Here is a 20,527-nt window from a genome sequence, read left to right as displayed (position 1 = left end):
AAGGGTCACCAAAAGTAGCCACTGTATCAGTGACATGTTCAGTTCTTTGGGAATGAAGGGTGGAGTAACTTATCAAGTAAGTAATCATATTATTGCAACAACCAATTACTCCAAACCTATTACCACTCCACTGCAGAATGAAGAAAAAACACTTTAATAAACGTTCTATAGCTATGATCTAAAAATTACTGACCAGTGAAGCGATGCCTGACCTTTAGAATTAGGCTAGTGGAGAAACGACTCAAAGCTCACCTTTTTATGGGGACAGGGAAATGGGTTTTGGTTGTATTGTTCACAGATAAATATCAGTGCATGACCATAAGGGTTCTACATCTAAAGGTTTTTAGAGTAACTTCAAAGTATTTGTTTATAACAACCATTGTTTCTCGTTACACTAAGCAACCATTATTTCCCTTAATTTATTTTCAGTGATTTTTAAGCTTTTGCCATTTTGTGGTTTGCTCTAAATCAAAGAAAAGATCCACTCTACAAGGTGGCGCGAGGTGGCGCTTGACCGTAATGGCCGCGCTTCAGTGAGGCTCCTGCCGATCCGGGCGGTAATCCATGCACAATCTCCATCCTTTTGAACACATTGGACTCCAAAAAGTGCCAGCGGACAGCGGAAAATGAGCTGGCTCTGGCGGCCAGTCTCTGCTGCCGAGGAGCCGCCGTGGAGCTGAGTGTAAGGCTGCGGAGCCCGGGTGCTGAGCAGGGAGAGACGGCCTGGAGGGGTTGGGCAGCTGAGGCGGTCGGGAAAGACCTATGCCGTGTAGGCCCCGCCGCACTGCCAACTATGTCAACGAGCGGCTGGAAGCGACTGCCTGGCACGGCGGAGCCGCATAACACTCTGGTGAGCAGCGGCGGAGCTCCGAGGAGACCGGGCGAGACTGTCGGGTGGCGGCCCTGGTAAGCTGCTGAGAGTGAGGTCGGAGGCCCGTGCGCGGCGGGGAGTGTTCGGCGGAGAGGACCGTGGCCCGGCTGCAAGTGCTGTGAGGAGCGGGTGAGCCTGGGGGCAACAAGTGCGTGATCATTGGCACTGAGGCCCCGAGGCCGGGGCTGGACACACGTGAGGGAGCACAGCGGCATTTCTGGAGGTGGCGCTCAGTCGAGGAGACAACCGCGGCAGGGAGTGGACCCCGAGCCGCCATTTTGTGTGGTGCACGCGGTGGCATCAGCTACTGGACCCCTGCGAGCAGTCAGTAGAGCGGAGAGTGCTTCTCCTCACAACTTAGCGGCCACTAGTCCCATATCGCCGCAAGTTGCAGGATCTTGAACTCTCTAGGCTGTGGACTCTCTGTTGAAGCCCCGCCGGGTTCCCCGGCATCCATTTTGTGATGGCGTAGGCTGGCTGGCTGCGCCGCCTCGAGCTTTTTTATTGGCTGGAGGATTAGGGAGAGGCCACAAGCTGCGGCGGAGAGAGCAGCGAAATAGCGCAAAGAGTCTCCTGAGTGCGGGACACATATACCAACCCTACGCGAGGCGTGCCCGCGACACGTGGACCGGACAACATGGGGAGATCAGAGGCCAAACAAGCGAAACAGTCCTTCGACGCGCGGAAGACGCCCAGCTCGAGCTCCAAAGAGCGTACAGAACCAGATCCACCAGAGTCAAGGAATGAGGACTGGAAGGCGTTGCTGGTGGGGATGCAACAGAGCCTCACTTCCATTGACTCCAAGATGGACACTATGAATAGTAGACTAGAGGTGTTGGTTGCCAAGATTGACCAGCATGATGAGCGGCTCAAGGAGGTGGAACAAAGGATGTCGGGATTGGAGGATGGAGCGGTGGCCAACAAACAGCATATGCTTCAGATGGAAGCTGCTAAAGGTCATAGCGGACAAGAATGAGGAGTTAGAGGCTTTCTCCTGGAGGAACAACATACGGATATTCGGGCCTGGCTGAGTCGACAAACACTGGGAGGATGTAGGACTTCATGGAAAGGCTGCTGGTTGAGCTATTTGGTAAAGACTCCTTCTCTGCGCACATGACCATTGACGGGCCCACAGATCACTGGCGGCGCGCGCGCCCCCGGGAGCCCCGCCGCGCCCGGTGATAGTACGCTTCCTAAACTATCGCGACAGGGACACTGTACTACGCCTAGCTCGTGAGAAGGGTCAAGTGCGATATGAAAACACCACCTTGGCCTTCTACCCTGAATTCACTCAGGCCGTGCAGGAGGCCCGCCGAAAGTTCGCAGCTGTGAAAAAGAAGCTTCAAGCACAAGAAATTATGTACGCCATGTTAAACCCTGCAAGATTAAAGATCCATCACCGGGGAAAACAACATCTCTTCAATTTTCCTCAGCAGGTGGAGGAGTACCTCAAACGCGACCACAGAGCAGCATCCCAGGAGGGTGCTTCACGCAGGCGTCACTGTCGGATCCGGGCTGATTCCACGTCCCTGCGAAGCACGGCCGGTAGCAGAGTCAAGGCAAAGAGACTCCTGAGAACTGTTCAGAGTTGTTGATGTATCACTGCTGTTTACTGGTTGTTATAACATTTTACTGCCCGGTCACACGCTTCCATCCCGTCATTGCAGCTCGATAAGTTAAGTGGGGTAGCGGACGTGTGAAACAGGGAGGTTGAGTGGGCACGGCGAGAGCCCCTAGCAGTCCCCGCTTGAGGGCATACCCCTTACTACGTGTATCGTTTAATATTAGGGGTAAGAATGCAGCTTTTTGGTAATAAAGTTTGGAAGGGGGCGGACGTACCCGGAAAGTTGGGGATGCTGGTGTGGGCGGTGGAGGGGGATTTGGGGGAGGGGGATGCGCAAAGTCGGCATGGGTGACAACCGAGAGGCACACAGGAGTAGATATTGTACAACTAGATGTTATGACAGATGCCACAGAAGATAGCAATGATTTGCATGTTATGTCATGGAATGTGAGAGGGCTGAACAATCCGCGGAAACGAAGGCAGGTGCTAGGGTATTTAGACCGCCACCATGTTTATGTCGCCCTGCTACAGGAGACCCATTTACAGCCCGGTACCACACCTCAATTTGCAATGAAGTGGGTGTCCCATAGATGCTTCGAATCGTACTCTGGTTACTCTAGGGGTGTGGCCATCCTCATTAGGAGGGGGGTTCGGTTTGTGCTGGGCGGGATGGAGATGGATGCTGACGGGAGGTATTGCTTGCTCTGGGGTGAACTTAATTCACAAGATGTGACCATTGCAAATTACTACGGCCCCAATACGGACGACGCTCATCCGCTGCAGCTGCTAAGAGGCAAAATTCAAACGATAGGGTCTACATACGTCATCTGGGGAGGGGACTTTAACAAGGTGGAAGACCCGCAAAACGATCGATCACACGCCACAGCGGGGCACTACACTACTGCGCAACGCACCCTACATGACTTACTAGGCTCGGACCAATTGCTAGATGCCTGGCACCATGGCTACCCCTTGCAGAGGGAAGGGACACACTATTCAGCGGTTCACAACACATGGGCCAGACTGGACTATCTGTTGCTGAGAGTGGGCATGGCTCATTGGATTAGCAGGGCGGTTCATCTGGCGCATACATTCTCGGACCATTCCCCGGTGCTGGTGACGCTTCATACCCCGTTGAAACCGTCCCCATATCTAAATTGGCGACTGAATCCCCTACCTTTACAGGACGCAGTGTTTAAAGCGGAGGTGTAACAGGAGATTCAGGACTTCTTTGCTAGGAACATTGCCTCGGTGTCTAGCTTAACAACAGTCTGGGAGGCGTTTAAAGTGACTGTGCGAGGATGGTGCATCTCTAAGGGCGGGAGTATTCTTAGAGACCTACGTAGAGATCTGCACAGACTGGAGGAGGAGCTAAAGGCATTGGAAAGAGACATAGCGGGAGGCGGGGAGTCAGGAACTCTGAAGGCCAAGCTGAGGGGTAAAGTGACGGAATATGAGGAGGCGGCAGACAGAGAGTGCAAGTTTCGGGGTAGGTCCTATAGGGCTCGGGTGTATGGTGAGGGGGACCGGCCGGGACGTGCGCTGGCAAATAGGTTCGTCCCCTTAAATTTAATAACTATATTACTGAGCTGCAAGACGAGCAGGGCATGACACACAAGAACCTCCCTGATACGTTAACTACCCTAGGGGACTACTATAAAAAGCTTTACACATCACAGCGGGGTACACCTTTGGAACTGCAGGGGTATTTTGGTGACACGGCATTGGCATGGCTAGGGCACACGCAACGCAAATTTCTAGACCATGAATTAGAGATAGATGAGATAATGGAGGCAGTCATGCACATGCCGGCGGGGAAGGCACTGGGGTCAATTGGGAAATTGACTTCTATAAAACGTATGTGTCAATTCTTGCACCTATCCTTAAGGCACTTTTCTATGAGGTGCTAGAGGAGGGGGTGCTGCCATCTACCATGAGGGAAGCCCTAATAATGTCCCTGTTGAAACCTGGTAAATCTCCAGCTAGCTGTGAATCTTATCGGCCCCTTTCACTCCTGAACAGCGACACCAAAATCTTAGCAAAAGTGCTTGCGACACTTCTCAATCGCCTCCTGGAGCGCATGGTGTTACCCGATCAGGCAGGCTTTGTCCCAAATCGAGCCACATCCCATAACCTTCACACCCTTCTGGCAGTCCTGCAGGATATAGATCCAAATAGCGCCGCGGTGGCGGTCTTTTTAGACACCACTAAAGCGTTCGATTCAGTGGAATGGGATTATTTGATGGGGACACTGAGTTAATTGGGTATGCCGGATTCTTTTGTGAATTGGATTAAACTGCTATACACACGTCCGCGAGCTACGGTCTTACTCAACGGCTCACGGTCCGAATCCTTTACAGTCACCAGGAGCACGCGGCAGGGGTGCCCGCTCTCCCCAGTGCTATTCGCACTAGCAATAGAGCCTCTGCCTGCGAAATTGCGCCAGCATCATAACCACAGAGCCCTTGTGTATCCATCCAGGCAGCTGTTAGTCTCCCTTTATGCGTATGAGATAACGCTGTATATCCACAAACCGCAGGATAACCTTAATCCGGTGCTGCAGGAGATTACTTGGTTCGGGACCATAGCTGGGGTGCAGATAAATTGGAATAAATCCGCAGTCTTCCCCTTGACGGACAAAACATTGCCACATCAGTTGGATTTATTTATTTATTTATTTATTTACGTGATTTTTATAGCGCAACAACTACCCTGGGGTGTCTCGGCGCTGTGGAGCTACTAGGATCAGTCATCCTCTTACTGGTTAAATAACCACGTTTTCAAGAGCCTGCGAAAGCTCATCAGGTTCGGGGCAGTTTTGATGGAGTGTGGCAAAAGATTCCAAAGTTTTGGGGTGGCCACCAGGAAGCGTCTATCTCCCCAAGTGGCCGTTCTTGTACGTGGCTCGGTGAGGAGGCTGGTATTGGCCGATCTTAATTGCCGTCTAGGAGTATACGGCTGAAAAGCTTCAGTCAGGAACCTAGGTCCTATGCCGTGTACTGCCTTATATGCAATACAGAGGGCCTTGAATTTAATGCGGCTCTCAACTCTCAGCCAATGGAGTTGACGAATGGCAAGAGTGGTGGAGTTGCGGCGAGGGATGCTCAAGAGAATCCTGGCGGCTGCATTCTGGATGGATTGCAGCTTTGTTATGACACGCTTCTGGGTGAGAAGAAAGAGAGCGTTTCCGTAGTCCATTTTGGAGAAGACTAAGGTAGAGACCAAAGTCTTCCCAGCTGAGGGAGGGAGATAAGGCAGCAACTTCTTTATCTTTTTCAGATTACCCTTTGCTATGGAAAATGGGATATTTCAAGTACTTAAGTATACACGTTACCAGAGATAAAGATGTTTTAATGCGCACTAATTACGGACTGGCCATAGACAGGGTTACCAACAATGTTTCTAAGTGGATAAAGCTGCCTCTCTCAATGGCAGGGCATATATCTTTAATCAAGATGAACATCTTGCCGATATTTCTCTACTTGTTTATAAATATTCCCTATTACCCGGGTAGATTCTTCTTCAAAACACTTAAAACGCAATTGGTGCAGCTCATTTGGGGAGGCAAGCAAGCACGATTAACTCTGGACACACTGATGCTACGGTATCACCTCGGGGGGTTTGATGTTCCCAATTTTGAGCAATACTACTACTGTGCTCAAGCTCAGTTCGCGGTGTACTGGTTCCATCCGCCCCCATTCATGCCCCACCTTGCGGTGGAGGATGGTTACATGGCCCCAACGCCTCCAGAGGGTTATCTGTTTACACCAGTCAAAGAAAGTGGAAGCGAACCATCTACGGTAGACTGTACGGTGAAAGCATGGCATTGGCTGGCGCGGGCAGAGGGGGTACGGCTGATGTATTCACCCAGGATACCGTTCCGACACTTCCCACTGCTGCCCGTCACCACTGAAAGGTTATGCCAAAACCTATTAGTTAGCATGCAGTATAGAACATGGGGGGATCTTGACGTGGGGGGGCAATTCTGCACAAAGGAGCAATTATTTGGGGAGCATACGCCCGCGGTCATGGATTTATTAATGTAAACCCGGCTCAGGCAGAGTGTTAAAGCTGTGTCCCCCGATTTCCTGGATGAGCCGGATATATTCCAATCCTTGCATTTACTGCTGCACTCTGATGTCCCCAAACATATCATATCACTGCTGTATAAGCGAGTTAAGAGCGCGCCTCCAGCTCACCTAGTTAGGGCCAGGAGGGAATGGGATGACGATCTGGACAGTCCCCTAACGGACGACCAATGGGAAGCATGTTGTCTTCAAACAGATGCTGTTACCAGCAGTAGTAGACTACGCTTATTGCATTACAAATCTTTGCACCGACTTTATCATACCCCTGTTAGCTTGCATAAGCTACAGCTTAGAGAGGATGATAAATGCATGCACTGCGGTCAGTGGGGGGCTGACTTCATGCACCTGGCATGGCAGTGCCCGCAGGTCACCACTTACTGGGAGGAGGTATTCACGGGCTTAACCTGCATGATAGGAACTCCGGTTGAACTCTCCCCACTCAGGGCGCTGCTGGGTCTGATTGGTAATATAGTATGATGCCAGCAAGGGAATTTATTTCAGTAATACCTATAAAGATTTCTTCATCAAGGGTACAGTTTAACATATATATAAAAAGCCATTTCTATAATATCCATTTCCCGTGTAGCTTATTTTGTATTGAGTTTTTACCATTCTGTCATAAATTGTAAGTGACATTAGTAGAAAAACAGGTTTGAATTGTTTCCAGTTGGTCTGAAACTATTGTAATATTGATTGACCAAAGTACCTGTGACTTAGGTATTACTGAAATAAATTCCCTTGCTGGCATCATACTATATTACATATCAGCCCGAGCTCGCAAGGGTTTATCGGGTCACCCACCTCTATACAATTGGGTCTGATTGGTGACATTAAGACACTACATAAAAAGTTTCTGGCAATGGGCATACTCCTGGCAAGAAGACAGGTGGCCTGTAGATGGGGAAGTGGCAGGGTGCCTAAGTTTAAAGATTGGATCCATGACCTGGCCACCTGGCAGGAACACCTGCATGCGTATGCGGCGCAATTACCATTGAAGTCCCGTCCCAAGGATATCTGGGGGCCACTGATGACCTATCTTCTGAGCCTGCAATCGGAGGAGGAGGGTGCTGAGGGAATTGGGGATTAATTGGAGGGGATGTGTATGTTTGTATTGCCTGATGAGCGGGCTGTTAACACACAGAAGGACGCTGATGCTCCGAGTTTTGGAGGTGATGGTGCTGGACTGGTTTTCCAGTGGTGGACCCCGCCCCCCTGCCAATTGAAAAAGGCCACTGGGCCGCTACTGAACTGGCTTTCATGTTCTGAGACACTACCTGTGGTCATACTGTTGGGCTTGTGCGTCTGGAAATCACTGTGGTAATTGGGAGGGAATGGAGGGAGGGTTGCTAGGAAGGGTGGGGGGGTGGGGTTCTGGATTAGTTAGGATTGTAAGGTTACTGCATTGCTACTGTCTTTACTTCACTATGCATCTGTTACATTGATGACTTATGCCGTGCTGTACAACTTGTCACTTCATGCAATAAAGGTTTTTGAAACTTGAAAAAAAATCCTCTCTACAAGGACTTCGGCTGTGTGCGGCATTTCTAGGAGTATGCACTAATGTGCTGTGCCTAGGCCGTGACCAAATAACATCCTGCCACAAAGTGTAACTAACTACCCACCTTGCCTCCAGAACCTACCATGTGCGATGGGCACTTAGCTCACGGCCATGGCTCTAACTACACTGTGTTCTATGCCCGTCTGCCTAAGGATGGCCATTGCACTCCATGTCATCATGGACACTGTTTCAGGTACTGTGCTTTCTGCTGAAAAATATGTATTTTGTGTTTTGTGAACTTGCTTTGCTTCCATTGATGTACTTAGAGCAACACGCCCAATGGCAATGATTTGAAGGCTAATAAGCACAGGTTTGAAACAAGTGTCCATTATAACAATGAAAGAGGAGCTGCTCCAATACGCCCCAAAATCCAGCCATGTTCTAAGCCAAACCAAGTCTCCCAGATCCCACTGTGCACGTTTCTTGACATCAGACTATGGGTGCAGCAGTGGCGTAACGAACCTTGAAGGCCCCGTCGCAAAGTACATAGATGCCCCCAGCCCTCCCCCCCCCCCACACACACACACCACCGACCACTTTGGTCCCACTGCACTCTGCTGAGGCCCCCCTCCCCCGTGACGTGACACTCTGTAGTAATCCAATTTCGATGCGGCATGTTGGGAAAGCTCGTTGTAAGGGCATCTTAACATTGCATGCGTTGTAATTGCATGCAATGTTAAAGGCCTCGCGCCGTCGTAGCATGCGTACTAAAAGCATGCGATGTGAACGCTCATGCGAGGTTTTGACCCCGATGTGTTGGGTGTTTCCCCTCGTAACTCAGCCGCCCCCCCCCCCCCCCCCGGAACCGTGGTGGCAGCGGGGGCTAATGTCTCGCCACTGTAGTGCAGGACATGTCCCCTGTCTTCTGTAACCTCAGAACCAGCTCTGTGTGACCTTTTACCAGTCAGGAGGCTCTGGGTGCAGGGCACCGTTTCCGGTCTCGACTTGATTGCTTGTGATTTTATTCCATGAGACAAGTTATACAATGTTTAGAAAATGGTTTGCCTCGTGCATCGCCTGGAGCAATGTTTTCAATCTGTGACAGACAATCAGATAGCGGCAGTTTTCGAACCATTCTCAAACCATTACAGAACTGCAGGAATGAATAGGAAACCAGCTATCTCTTCCAATTAGATTTTTTTCAGAATTTAAATCAGTTTGTAAACAGTTGGTCTCCAACCATTCTGGACCTCAGACTTCAATATGGCCATAAAATAAACCTTTCACGGTCCTTTTGTTTTTTAAACACAGATGTAAAAAAAACTAAATCGATCTCTACTAAAACGAAATAGGACATTTTCTGTATACCTTTACCACTTGCCTGGTTTAATGTGATTCCGTTGAGCTTTTTTTTTTGCAGCAAAAAGCTATGGCCCACATGCATCAACAATGCCTTTTGCCATTCCTTATTAGTGAAAAATAAGGATTCGCTAATAAGGAATAGCAAAAGGCTATTCATGTAGAAATCGCTAAAAAAATAGCGATTTCTAAACATTCCTTAATTGCGACTTACAAATTGCGATTCACAATTAAGGAATACCGCCCCATTAATTCCTATGGGCCTAGAGGCCCATAGGAATGAATGGGAAGACATTCTGAATTTGCGATTCTCAATTAGAGAATCGCAAATTGAGAATGCAATTTCAAAGGTGCCAGGGTCTCAATAGAACACCCTGTTGCACCCCTGAAATCTGCATCTGAGTACATCTTGCAGACACACATGCCCCAAGGGCATGTGTGTCTGTAAAATGGAACTTTGAAAAATGCACTTTAGTGGCTTTTTCCAATTTTTGCAAATTACCATGAAGTTCAACTTCATGGTAATTTGTTCGCCCTATTAGGGAAATCGCAATTCTTTTTTACTTTAATGCATTGCATTTAAGGAATCTCAATTTGAGATTCCTGAAATGCAATTGCAATTTGAGTTATCGCAATTTTGCGATTTCTTATATTGCGCTTTTTGCATTTGGGATGATGCATCCCAAATGCAAAAATACCGGTCGCAAAGGGGCAGATTCTGAGAATCTGCCCGTTTGCGACCGGTTTTTCCTTTGATGCATGTGGGCCTATATTTCTAATATGAAATGGACCGTCTCTATTTTTAGATCATCCCCCCCAAAATGGCTGATCATAACAAATTTTGAAATGAAGAAACCAAGCAGGATGCGTAAAGAGCCTTGTGAATTTCGTGAACATTCGTCAAACAGAACGAAAGTTAACAACAAATCAAAAATGCAATTTCGACTGAAAAATACAGCTTAATGATAATTGCAGAGTGGCTAGCACTTTGGTAAATATCACTTGTTAAATTGTGCATACCACTTGTTAAATTGTGCACATAACAATATAAACCGTTTAACTGCTGTTGTTCAGTTGACAGATGATAAAACCCACTAAATTCGCAGCGTGCTCTTATTATACCTAAACTGGCCAGGATTATACTTGAAAAAATCCCTCCACCAAGCCAAAGAAAAATAAACAAATACAGAAATGACGTTTTGCATAAGGATGTTTTGGACCTGAAGAAGAGGCAAATTAAGTAAGCAGCTACAATACCAGTAAGATTTCAAACATACATTAACTGACCTTGTCTCTGTGTCCACTGTGTCCTGGCATCTGAGTGCTGTGGGCTGTGTGTGCTCTTTGAGGAGCATTCCCATTGTACCCCATGGCTCTGAGAAACACGGTAGTCCTTTCTCCATTTCCTGTAGGAAAAGATAGAGCATATGAAGGCACCTGAACAGATAAGGCAGAGGACAGAAAATGGATACCCCCCTCCCCAGTTTACACAAAACGTGTGCTGAAATAAAAGCAACAAGCACATTTATGCACACGTGCAGTTTCTGGGAGCAGAAAGATGTTCCGCTCTGTATTCAAAAGCACAGAAAAAGGCAGGGTTTGTGATGGTAATGCGGTCTGTTCTGGGAAACGCTCAAGATAAAATGATATAGATGGTCTGGAACCTGCTGGAAACGTTGGCCCGTATAGCATGCGCAGTTCTGTACTTTCTCCACGCACAGTACCTTCCAGATGCTTATCTCTGCGGCAAACCTACCCTGGCTTCATTGGAGTCATCCATATGACACTAAAACCGTAGACCCGTCATGCCCATTTCTACTGCCCTTCGCACATTGCTTATCTGTTGTGTGTTTGAATATTTGTACTTCATTCGAGGTCACACTCCCTTTGGGACTGCGCTGAAGGGGCTGCTCTTGTGTTTTTTTGTATGCCAGCCCTACCTTGAAATTTCCGCAGCAACGTCTACTTGATAAGCTCAGGGTCATACGAGCAAAGTTTGGAAAAAATAAATCTTAATTGGGAGCAGTTTCATAATGTCACTTGTCCAGCGCGCAAAATGGTCTAGTCCTCCAGGGAAACAGGTCAGCAGGGAAGAAACCAAGGTGAAGGCTACCCACAGACATTACCACTGCCTTCCACAGTGACACAAATGTAGCCCATAAGAGGTCTACGCTTTTAAAATTCACCCTGCAAAGACATTTCAAAGGCGTTACGTCTATTTTGAAAACTGCCAGCTATGGGAACATTTGATTTTAGAAATGTATTAATAAGTTTATTTTTTGGTGCCTAAAAAATATAATTTTAAAAAGTACACGAGACGTAATAGCAGCCCACGTTAAACAACGATAGGTGGTATGTGTGGTGCTTGCTTGCCTCACGTTAGAAGGTCTGCCTCACAGATGGATAGATGGCCGAACAGATCGTATAAAAAAAGTTTCTTTTGTGTATTTAATTGTTGGCACAGGTTAGTGTCACATTTTAGTGACCATAGCTAACACGGTGAGACACATCACGTGGGTAAAATGTTGCTTATATAAAACGTCTATTCTCATGACAACTGCCTCCAATTACCAATTCTGGCCAATCAACTTGACTTTTCATCTATACCCAAACCTCTTGTGCTGTAGTCCCCCCAAGTAGTTTGGTCTTTTTGGAAGCAACTCCACTTTCACTGCGCACTCTCTTTCTGAACTTCTTAAAACCACATTCTGGAAATGACAGCATCTTCTGAAATGTCTTTCTGGTTCAGTCTCTTCTCAAGACACACACTATTCTCTTCCAAAACCTGGAGTAACTCAAGGCAGACCAAGTCACTGCCTTGTGTTACTCTGCCCGAGGGCGGCAGTACATGGGTGGAGCGTGGGTGTTACCACTATCCACCAACAATCCTGCACATTCCTGACCTCTCCCTTTAACGCAGCACAGCAAGGTGTATTTCTGAGTTGCGTGAAATTTTGATAAATCTGCCCTCTAGTCTCCATAGCCATGACAACATTTTTTGTCATCGTTGCTCTCCCAAGAGAAAATCTCGCCTAATGTCTCACAATTTCAGATCTTTTGACAAACCTTTGTTGGTCCCTTTGCTTAACAACCCACTTAGGTTCAGCACCAGGATACCCTTCCATGTGAGTTGTGCGCTATTCAAATTCATATAACATAACATTGGAATAATAATACAAGTGAGCCTTCTCGTCAGACAGCCTTTGAAGAAAGAGGCCGTACCTCTTCTCAGCTTGGGGGCTTATAACCTTACAGTCTCCGTGAGACCACCCTATGGTAAAGTACAGGGACAATGTAAAATGTTTATTAAACAAAACAAAAATGCACAAATATTTTTATGTTACATATTAAAATTAACTAATTTTATATATGTATTAACATTTTTAATACAACTTTAAAAATGCTACAGCATAATGAACATCATTTTGAATTATTATTTAATGTTGTTAAATAAATATAATTCGAACAGAACTATTTTTTAAAGATTTTAAAATAAATACCGATCTAAAATATAATGTTTATATTTATTTTAAAATTAGAACGTAATGAATAGGGTTAATTTAAAATAAATTATTAAAAAATATACCCCCAGATTCATCAATGTCCTGATTTGCGAGTCCTTAATAGCGATTATTAAGGAATCGCTATTACGGACTCGCAAAACGGGATTCATGTAGAAATCGCAATATTATTTGCGATTTCTACAGCTTCCTTATTTGCGATTAGCAATTTGCTAATCGCAAATAAGGATGCGATTTCAAGGGTGCCAGGGGTGTCCAAAGGACACCCTGTAGCACCCCTGAAATGTCAATGTAGACTGATGTTGCGCACACACATGTCCAAAGGACATGTGTGTGTGTAACATACAACTCAGAAAAATGCACTAAAGTGCATTTTTCTAAGTTTTCGCTATTTACCACGAAGTCAGACTTCGCGGTAAATAGCGGCAAAAAATAGCGAATTCGCAATTTTTAAAAGGTTCATGAATAGCATTTAAGGAATCTCTAATTGAGATTCCTTAAATGCGATCGCAATTTGAGAAATCGCAATTATTTGCGATTTTTCAAATTGCGAGTTCATGAACCATTGATGGATCTCAAATGCCATTTTTGCGGGCGCAAATGGCCGAATTTTGCTCCGCACTGTTTACGCTCGCAAAAAAGCTTGATGAATCTACCTGATAGTTTGCCTACATGTGGGTGTATGTCCATGTAGACTCCCCAGTGACAAAAGCAACAGTGAGGGTTTGGGGGCAGCACTGAGGAACATGGGGTGGTGGGTGGGATCTGACACTCAAAATGCCCCTGTGGCATGGCACTCTTCTACCGGAGATTGCATCATTAGAGGGGTTCCAAGGCTGGGACACCTTGGATGTCACCAACCTGTGTGTGGGGCAGATGTGCGACTTCCGTACATCAAATCAAACACAGACCTCCAAGACGAATTCTTGCTAGAATGTACACAGTTCTATTGCTGTAACTCAGACACGCACTTAGGCCTTTCCTTGGTAAGCCTACAGACCTATCAGAGCTTAATCCTCTTCAAACAATATTGACAATGGGCCCCCTTCCTCCCAGGAGTGAAATATCTATACTCTATAAATCCCTAGTGCTGCACACACCTAACTCCCTCCCACAGCTGCGAGAGCACTGGGAAAACCATGTGAGCGCACTGGAGAACACAGAATGGGTGCTGACCCTGCTGGGGCCAAGGGAAGCATTGGTGATGGCGCTATTTTGACTGATACAATTTAAATACCTGCACTGCATTTACCTAAACCACTTCTGCTAGTTGCGCATGCCTAGGGCCTCCGACCCTCGCTGCCATCACTGCCGCAAGACAGTTGGTGATTTCCACCATATGGTATGGGACTGTGCAGTTCTTCGATCCTTCTGAGGCGCAGTTGGGGTCATGCTGGGAGCAGCTATGGAATACCCAATAGACCTAATCCCCCAAAATAGCTCTTCACCAACTAGTGGATGAGGAGGTATATACACCTGCAGAGAGGACATGGTGACATTGGGCCTAGTGTTTGCCAAAAGAGACATCACACACCTGTTTGCTTGGAGGGCTGAGATGGAATCAAGTTGTGTGCAAGAGAGACCAGTGAACCAGACCAAGGAATGCCCGAAGAAGCACCTACGTGTGTAGGGAACGTGTGAGAGGTATCATTGGAGGGAGAAATAAATAATCACCTGTGGACAGGATTCATACAAGAACTGCAGGAGAGTAGAAGCAAGAAATTGCTTAAAAAGGGAGGAGTTTCGGACGAGATGAGTGTCGCACAATATTATTTTGCCTGTGATTTTTAATACATGTGACCGTGTTGCTTTAATTAAAAAAACTATAAAAAGATCACTTAAATAAAACTATAATTATTTTACCATTAAAAGTGTTATTAAAATATTTTAAAGCAAAATAAGTATTTTTGTATTCATATACAATTTGAGTATTCAATTATATAATATATTCACTGAAAAAACCATAGGTTTCAGGCACATTATAGTTAGAAATTAGCATTTAAAAAACCTTAGAAATTCACAGAAAAAAACATAGATTTCAGGGGCGTTATAGTTAGTTGGACATTTCACTCGTACAAAAGCATAGAAATTCCCCCGTTAAAGTTAGTTGAGCTAACTATAACTCGCGCCCCCGCAATGCACTGCCGATGACGTCAAATATTACATCACTCATGAAATGGTCAGTGACATCACTCATGAAATCACTAATGACATCTCAAATGACATCATTGATTACATCATCCTTGTGATAGAGTGGCAGTCCTACTCTCACTCTAATGTAACCTTTGATACACAAACTCAAAAATAGAAACTAACATTTTCAAAACAATAGGCATACCAATACCACTTACAACACACCTATTCCGTAATTCCAAGATCTACACACACATCCACTCATTCACCAACAGTCCTATACAGTCACTCATACATGTACTCACTCATCATATGTACTCCAAGACTTATACATGTGCTAGAAGGTGTGGTGGCAGCACGCTTGAAGGTCCGCTGAGCTCTGGGGGCAGATTGCGAGCTGGATAAGAAGCGTGGAGCTCCTCTGTCACCCGTCTCCCATTGTGCCCTGTTACTTTTAAAAATCGTTTTTATCGCCCTGCATCTCTTTTTAATTAGAACCCCCACTGTACTTACCTTACTTTATCCGGACCAGACAGCGGGTGACTCAATACCCGTCTCCTCAGTAGGGTGTGCCTCCCTGCCCCGGTCCATCACGGCTGACATGCCGATTGCTGTGGAGGGCAGGCGCCAGCTTAGGTGAGGTACAAAAGGGGGTGGTGATGGACTGAGCATCTGAATCAATCAAACACTCACACCCAGTCAAAAGATCTGGGTTTAATCCATCACCGTTCTTTAGCCCACTCTGCCACCCCAGTGTTTGATTGGTTCAGATGCTCCGTCCATCACCACCCCGTTTTGTACCGCTTTTGGCCGCCATAAGTGTGGCAGGGTATGCTCAGACGTGAGTCCCTTGCTCACTTTGCCACTGGATTCAAGAAAGCCGGGCTGAAGACGGCTGTAATGCCAGAAACGGATGTATGACGTTACAACGCATACTTTTACAACGACTACCTTTACCACGCAATTTTTACAACGCAGGATCCATTACAACGAAGTACCATTACAATGCATGTATTTACAACGCAGATACCTTTACAACGCATACCATTACAACGTAAGTATTAGTAAGTATATAATATTTTTTGAAATGTAAATTAATTAAAATTAATTTAATTTAATTTAATTATTTTAATTTAATTTAATTTATTTTAATTAATTTAATTTAATGTAATTTATTTAATTTAAATAATGTAATTTAATTAATTTAATTTAATGTAATGTAATTTAATTTAATTAATTAATTTTATTTAATTAATTTAATGTAATTTAATGTAATTTATTTAATTTAAATAATTTAATTTAATTTAATGTAATTTAATATAATTAATGTATTTTAATTTAATTTAATTAATTTAATGTAATTTAATGTAATTAAATTAAATTAATTAATTTAACTTAATTTAATTTAATTTATTTTAACTAATTTAATTTAATTAATTTAATTTATTCTAATTTAATTTAATTAATGTAATTTAATTTATTTTAATTTAAATAATTTAATTTAATTTACTTTAATTTAATTATTTAATTTAATTTAATGTAATAATTTTTTTTATTTAATTTAATTTAATTATTTTATTTTATTTAATTTATCCTGTACCCCTTTACCCAAAAAAAACCAAAACTGACCCTGAACCCTAAAAATACCCCTTTACCCAAAAACCCAAAACTGACCCTGAACCCTAAAAATACCCCTTCACCCAAAAACCCAAAACTGACCCTGAACCCTAAAAATACCCCTTTACCCAAAAACCTAAAACTAACCCTGAACCCTAAAAATACCCCTTTACCCAAAAACCCCAAACTGACCCTGAACCCTAAAAATACCCCTTTACCCAAAAACTGAAAACTGACCCTGAACCCTAAAAATACCCCTTTACCCAAAAACTGAAAACTGACCCTGAACCCTAAAAATACCCCTTTACCCAAAAACTGAAAACTGACCCTGAACCCTAAAAATACCCCTTTACTCAAAAACTGAAAACTGACCCTGAACCCTAAAAATACCCCTTTACCCAAAAACTGAAAACTGACCCTCAACCCTAAAAATACCCCTTTACCCAAAAACCCAATACTGACCCTGAATCCTAAAAATACCCCTTTACCCAAAAACCCAAAACTGACCCTAAACCCTAAAAATACCCCTTTACCCAAAAACCCAAACTTATAATATTTTTGATAAAATTATATACTTACTAATACTTACGTTGTAGTGGTATGCGTGGTAAAAGTATCTACGTTGTAAATACATGCGTTGTAATGGTACTTCGTTGTAATGGATCCTGCGTTGTAAAAATTGCGTGGTAAAGGTAGGTCGTTGTAAAAGTTGCGTGGTAAAGGTTGTATACCGCCAGAAACCGGTCCTCGGAAGCTTGTTTCCAGTCCAGGGAAGTCATGGCTTGGCAGTTCGGGCTGGACTGTTCCCATGAGGCACAGGGTCAGACTGATCTGCATATAGCCATGTCTGAACTGGGGTGGCAGAGTGGGCTAAAGAACGGTGATGGATTAAACCTGATCTTTTGACTGGGTGTGAGTGTTTGATTGGTTCAGATGCTCCGTCCATCACCACCCCCTTTTGTACCGCTTTTGGCCGCCATAAGTGTGGCAGGGTATGCTCAGACGTGAGTCCCTTGCTCACTTTGCCACTGGATTCAAGCACGCCAGGCTGAAGACGGCTGTAATGCCAGAAACCGGTCCTCGGAAGCTTGTTTCCGGTCCAGGGAAGGCATGGCTTGGCAGTTCGGGCTGGACTGTTCCCATGAGGCACAGGGTCAGACTGATTTGCATATAGCCATGTCTGAACTGGGGTGGCAGAGTGGGCTAAAGAACGGTGATGAATTAAACCCAGATCTTTTGACTGGGTGTGAGTATTTGATTGGTTCAGATGCTCCGTCCATCACCACCCCCTTTTGTACCGCCATCTTAGGTGAGGACCTGGATTCCGGTGGTGCCGCGCTCCGCGGTCTAGCTGGGGGTGGGGTTTAGATATAAATTGCAATGGCCCCTCGGAAGCGCAGCGGACGAGCGCAGCAGGCGCGACAATGGCGTGCCGAAGGTGCGCCTAAGGTAAGCCCGTCTGCGCCCGTCCGCGGCCTGTTGGGGCCAGGGGCCTGCCATTCTGCCCGATTTATTAACTATTCCGCTGCTGATTTGACCCGCTTGCATGCCCACTGGTCCCTCTGTCCCACCATATTGCCCAGATTAGACTCACTGGGATTGCTCTGCCCCAGAAAGGCTTTCCCTGAATTTGATTTCTCTCTGGCTATGGCATTACCATCGGCTACTCTGATCCCCACGACTGCCCACTTCTCCTCCACTAAAAGGGCCGTTAACTCTAAGTTCGCAGTGAGCTACCTTAACACCCGCTCGCTGGTCAAGCACCAGTTGGAAATTTTTCAACTCTTGGACTCTGAGAAACCCGACCTGTTATTTGTTACAGAGACATGGCTTAGTGAGGAGTCCTCTCCGGACATCCTCGTAGCGACCCCGCCGGGTTACTATGTTCTTCAAGCCAACAGAGCCCCGGGTAAGTCGGGAGGCGGGGTGGCAGCTATTATTAAACACCCTATTAGATTCTCTTCATTGGCGGTGGCCAGTATTCCCCTGGTCAACTGCCTTGTTCTTAGATTGGAATCCCCAGTGGTACCTCTTATCTGTGTTCTGGTCTATCGGCCCCTCAGTTTATGCCTAACTTCCCGTCAATGTTTGGCAATATGCTCTCCCAGCTGGTCATTAACAATTCAAAACTATTGATTCTAGAGGATTTTAATTATTGGCCCTCTGACAATAGAGAGAGTGTCTGCTCTTCCACCTTTTCCGATTTTTTAACTGGTATGAATTGTTCCCAACATATTAACTCGGCAACCCATGTCAAGGGCCATATCCTTGACCAGGTGTGGACTTCCAACCTGGACATTTCTACTCCCGTTATCCTTCCTTGTCCCTGGTCGGATCACTCCATCATTACCTTTTCCTTCACTGTTACTCTCCATGCTAGTCGGGTCCTTGAGGGTAATCTCCCTGCCAGAAATTGGAATAGGGCTGACCTTGGTGAATTTGTAACCTTACTCAGAGCCTCTCCCTCCCCGACTGCGACTCCCTTGACACCTAAGCTTTAGGTTTGAAGCACTGGCTTGAATTAGCTAGCAATATTGTAGCTCCCCTCAAACAGGTTAGGTTAAAGCGCCCTCATGACGCGCAAAGATGGTTTTCTGAGGAACTCAAAGGCATGAAGCTTAAACTTAGGCAGGCCGAGCGTGGCTGGCGACGTGACTATGCCCCTGACAAAAAGTTGGTATTTACGACCCTGCTCAAAGAGTACAAACTTGCTATCTTGCAAGCTAAAACCTCCTACTTTTCTAAGAAGATCTTGGACTCAGCTTCTAAAGCTAAAGATATTTTCTCTATTGTAGAGGAACTCTCGCACCCAGACAGGATCACTATTAAACCCCTTCCTTCTCGGGCACTTTGTGACTCCCTCAATCAGTTTTTTATGGATAAAATTATCAATATTAAAAATAGTATTCCCTCTCTTGCTCCCTCTGACCCAGTCATTTCGGCTACCACTCCTGCTATCTCTAATTCTCAGCAAATCACTCAAATACCCCCGATCTCAGAGGACGAGTTCTTAGCTTTGCTGAATAAGGTTACTTCTGGATCCCCACTGATTGCTGTCCTCTCCATGTCTTGCGCGACGCTTTCACTGCTTGTCCTCTCCCCCCACTATCACTATTGAATAACTCACTCAAAGCAGGCCTGGTCCCCAGCTCCTTTAAAATTGCTGAAGTGGTGCCCATTTAAAAAAAAACTAATGCTGACCCGTCCCTTCTGAGTAACTTTCGTCCCATTTCCCTACTTCCCTACCTTAGTAAGATACTTGAAGCCCATGTCACCAACTTTTTAAGTTCATTCATCGAGCGTACGCAGTTCCTCGATTCCTAACAGGCCGGCTTCAGACCCGCCCATTCTACTGAGGCAGTCATTCTTTCAGTGATGGAGGAACTGCGGAGGGGAGCGGACCTTAATATCAGCCAGGTCTTGATTCTCCTGGATTTGTCGGCCGCCTTTGACACGGTCGACCACGATATTCTGGTCGGCCGTGTCAGGGAGGCCGGCATCCAGGGATCTGCCCTTGATTGGGTTCGCTCTTTCTTGAGCAATCGCCATTAGGCTGTCCGCCTCTCCCAGTTCGCTGCCGATAAAGTTGGGTTGACATGTGGCGTCCCACAGGGCTCTTCCCTTTCTCCCCTCCTTTTTAATTTGTACCTTACCCCCCTCATCCGGTCTTTACGAGGTAGTAATGTCACTGCATTCAATTATGCAGATGACATCCAGCTGATCTTTGACATCGATCCCTCGGCCCAATCCATCCACAATTTCCAGTCCACGCTGTGTCACATCAGTGACTGGATGGGGGCAAACCATCTTAAACTCAACCCCGACCAGAACGAATTGGTTCTTGTCGGGGGTGCAACCAACCCGTGGAGTCCCAAC

The 20,527-nt window shown here is 45.7% G+C and overlaps 1 protein-coding gene across 1 annotated transcript in view; it reads right to left on the bottom strand.

The window, feature by feature from the left end:
* The window catches only part of FAM13C (family with sequence similarity 13 member C), a 794,386-nt gene that overhangs the window by 433,725 nt on the left and 340,134 nt on the right, over positions 1-20,527 (bottom strand). The window contains exon 4 of the mRNA XM_078642967.1: positions 10,668-10,786. Within this exon, the coding sequence (XP_078499093.1) occupies positions 10,668-10,786 (119 nt within the window). The remainder of the gene's footprint in view (positions 1-10,667; positions 10,787-20,527) is intronic.

This window comes from Lissotriton helveticus, chromosome 5_1 (assembly GCF_964261635.1).
Source record: "Lissotriton helveticus chromosome 5_1, aLisHel1.1, whole genome shotgun sequence".
Lineage (NCBI taxonomy): Eukaryota > Metazoa > Chordata > Amphibia > Caudata > Salamandridae > Lissotriton > Lissotriton helveticus.
The sequence above is the reverse complement of the archived record's forward strand: the minus strand, read 5'-3'. Positions and strand labels throughout refer to the sequence as shown.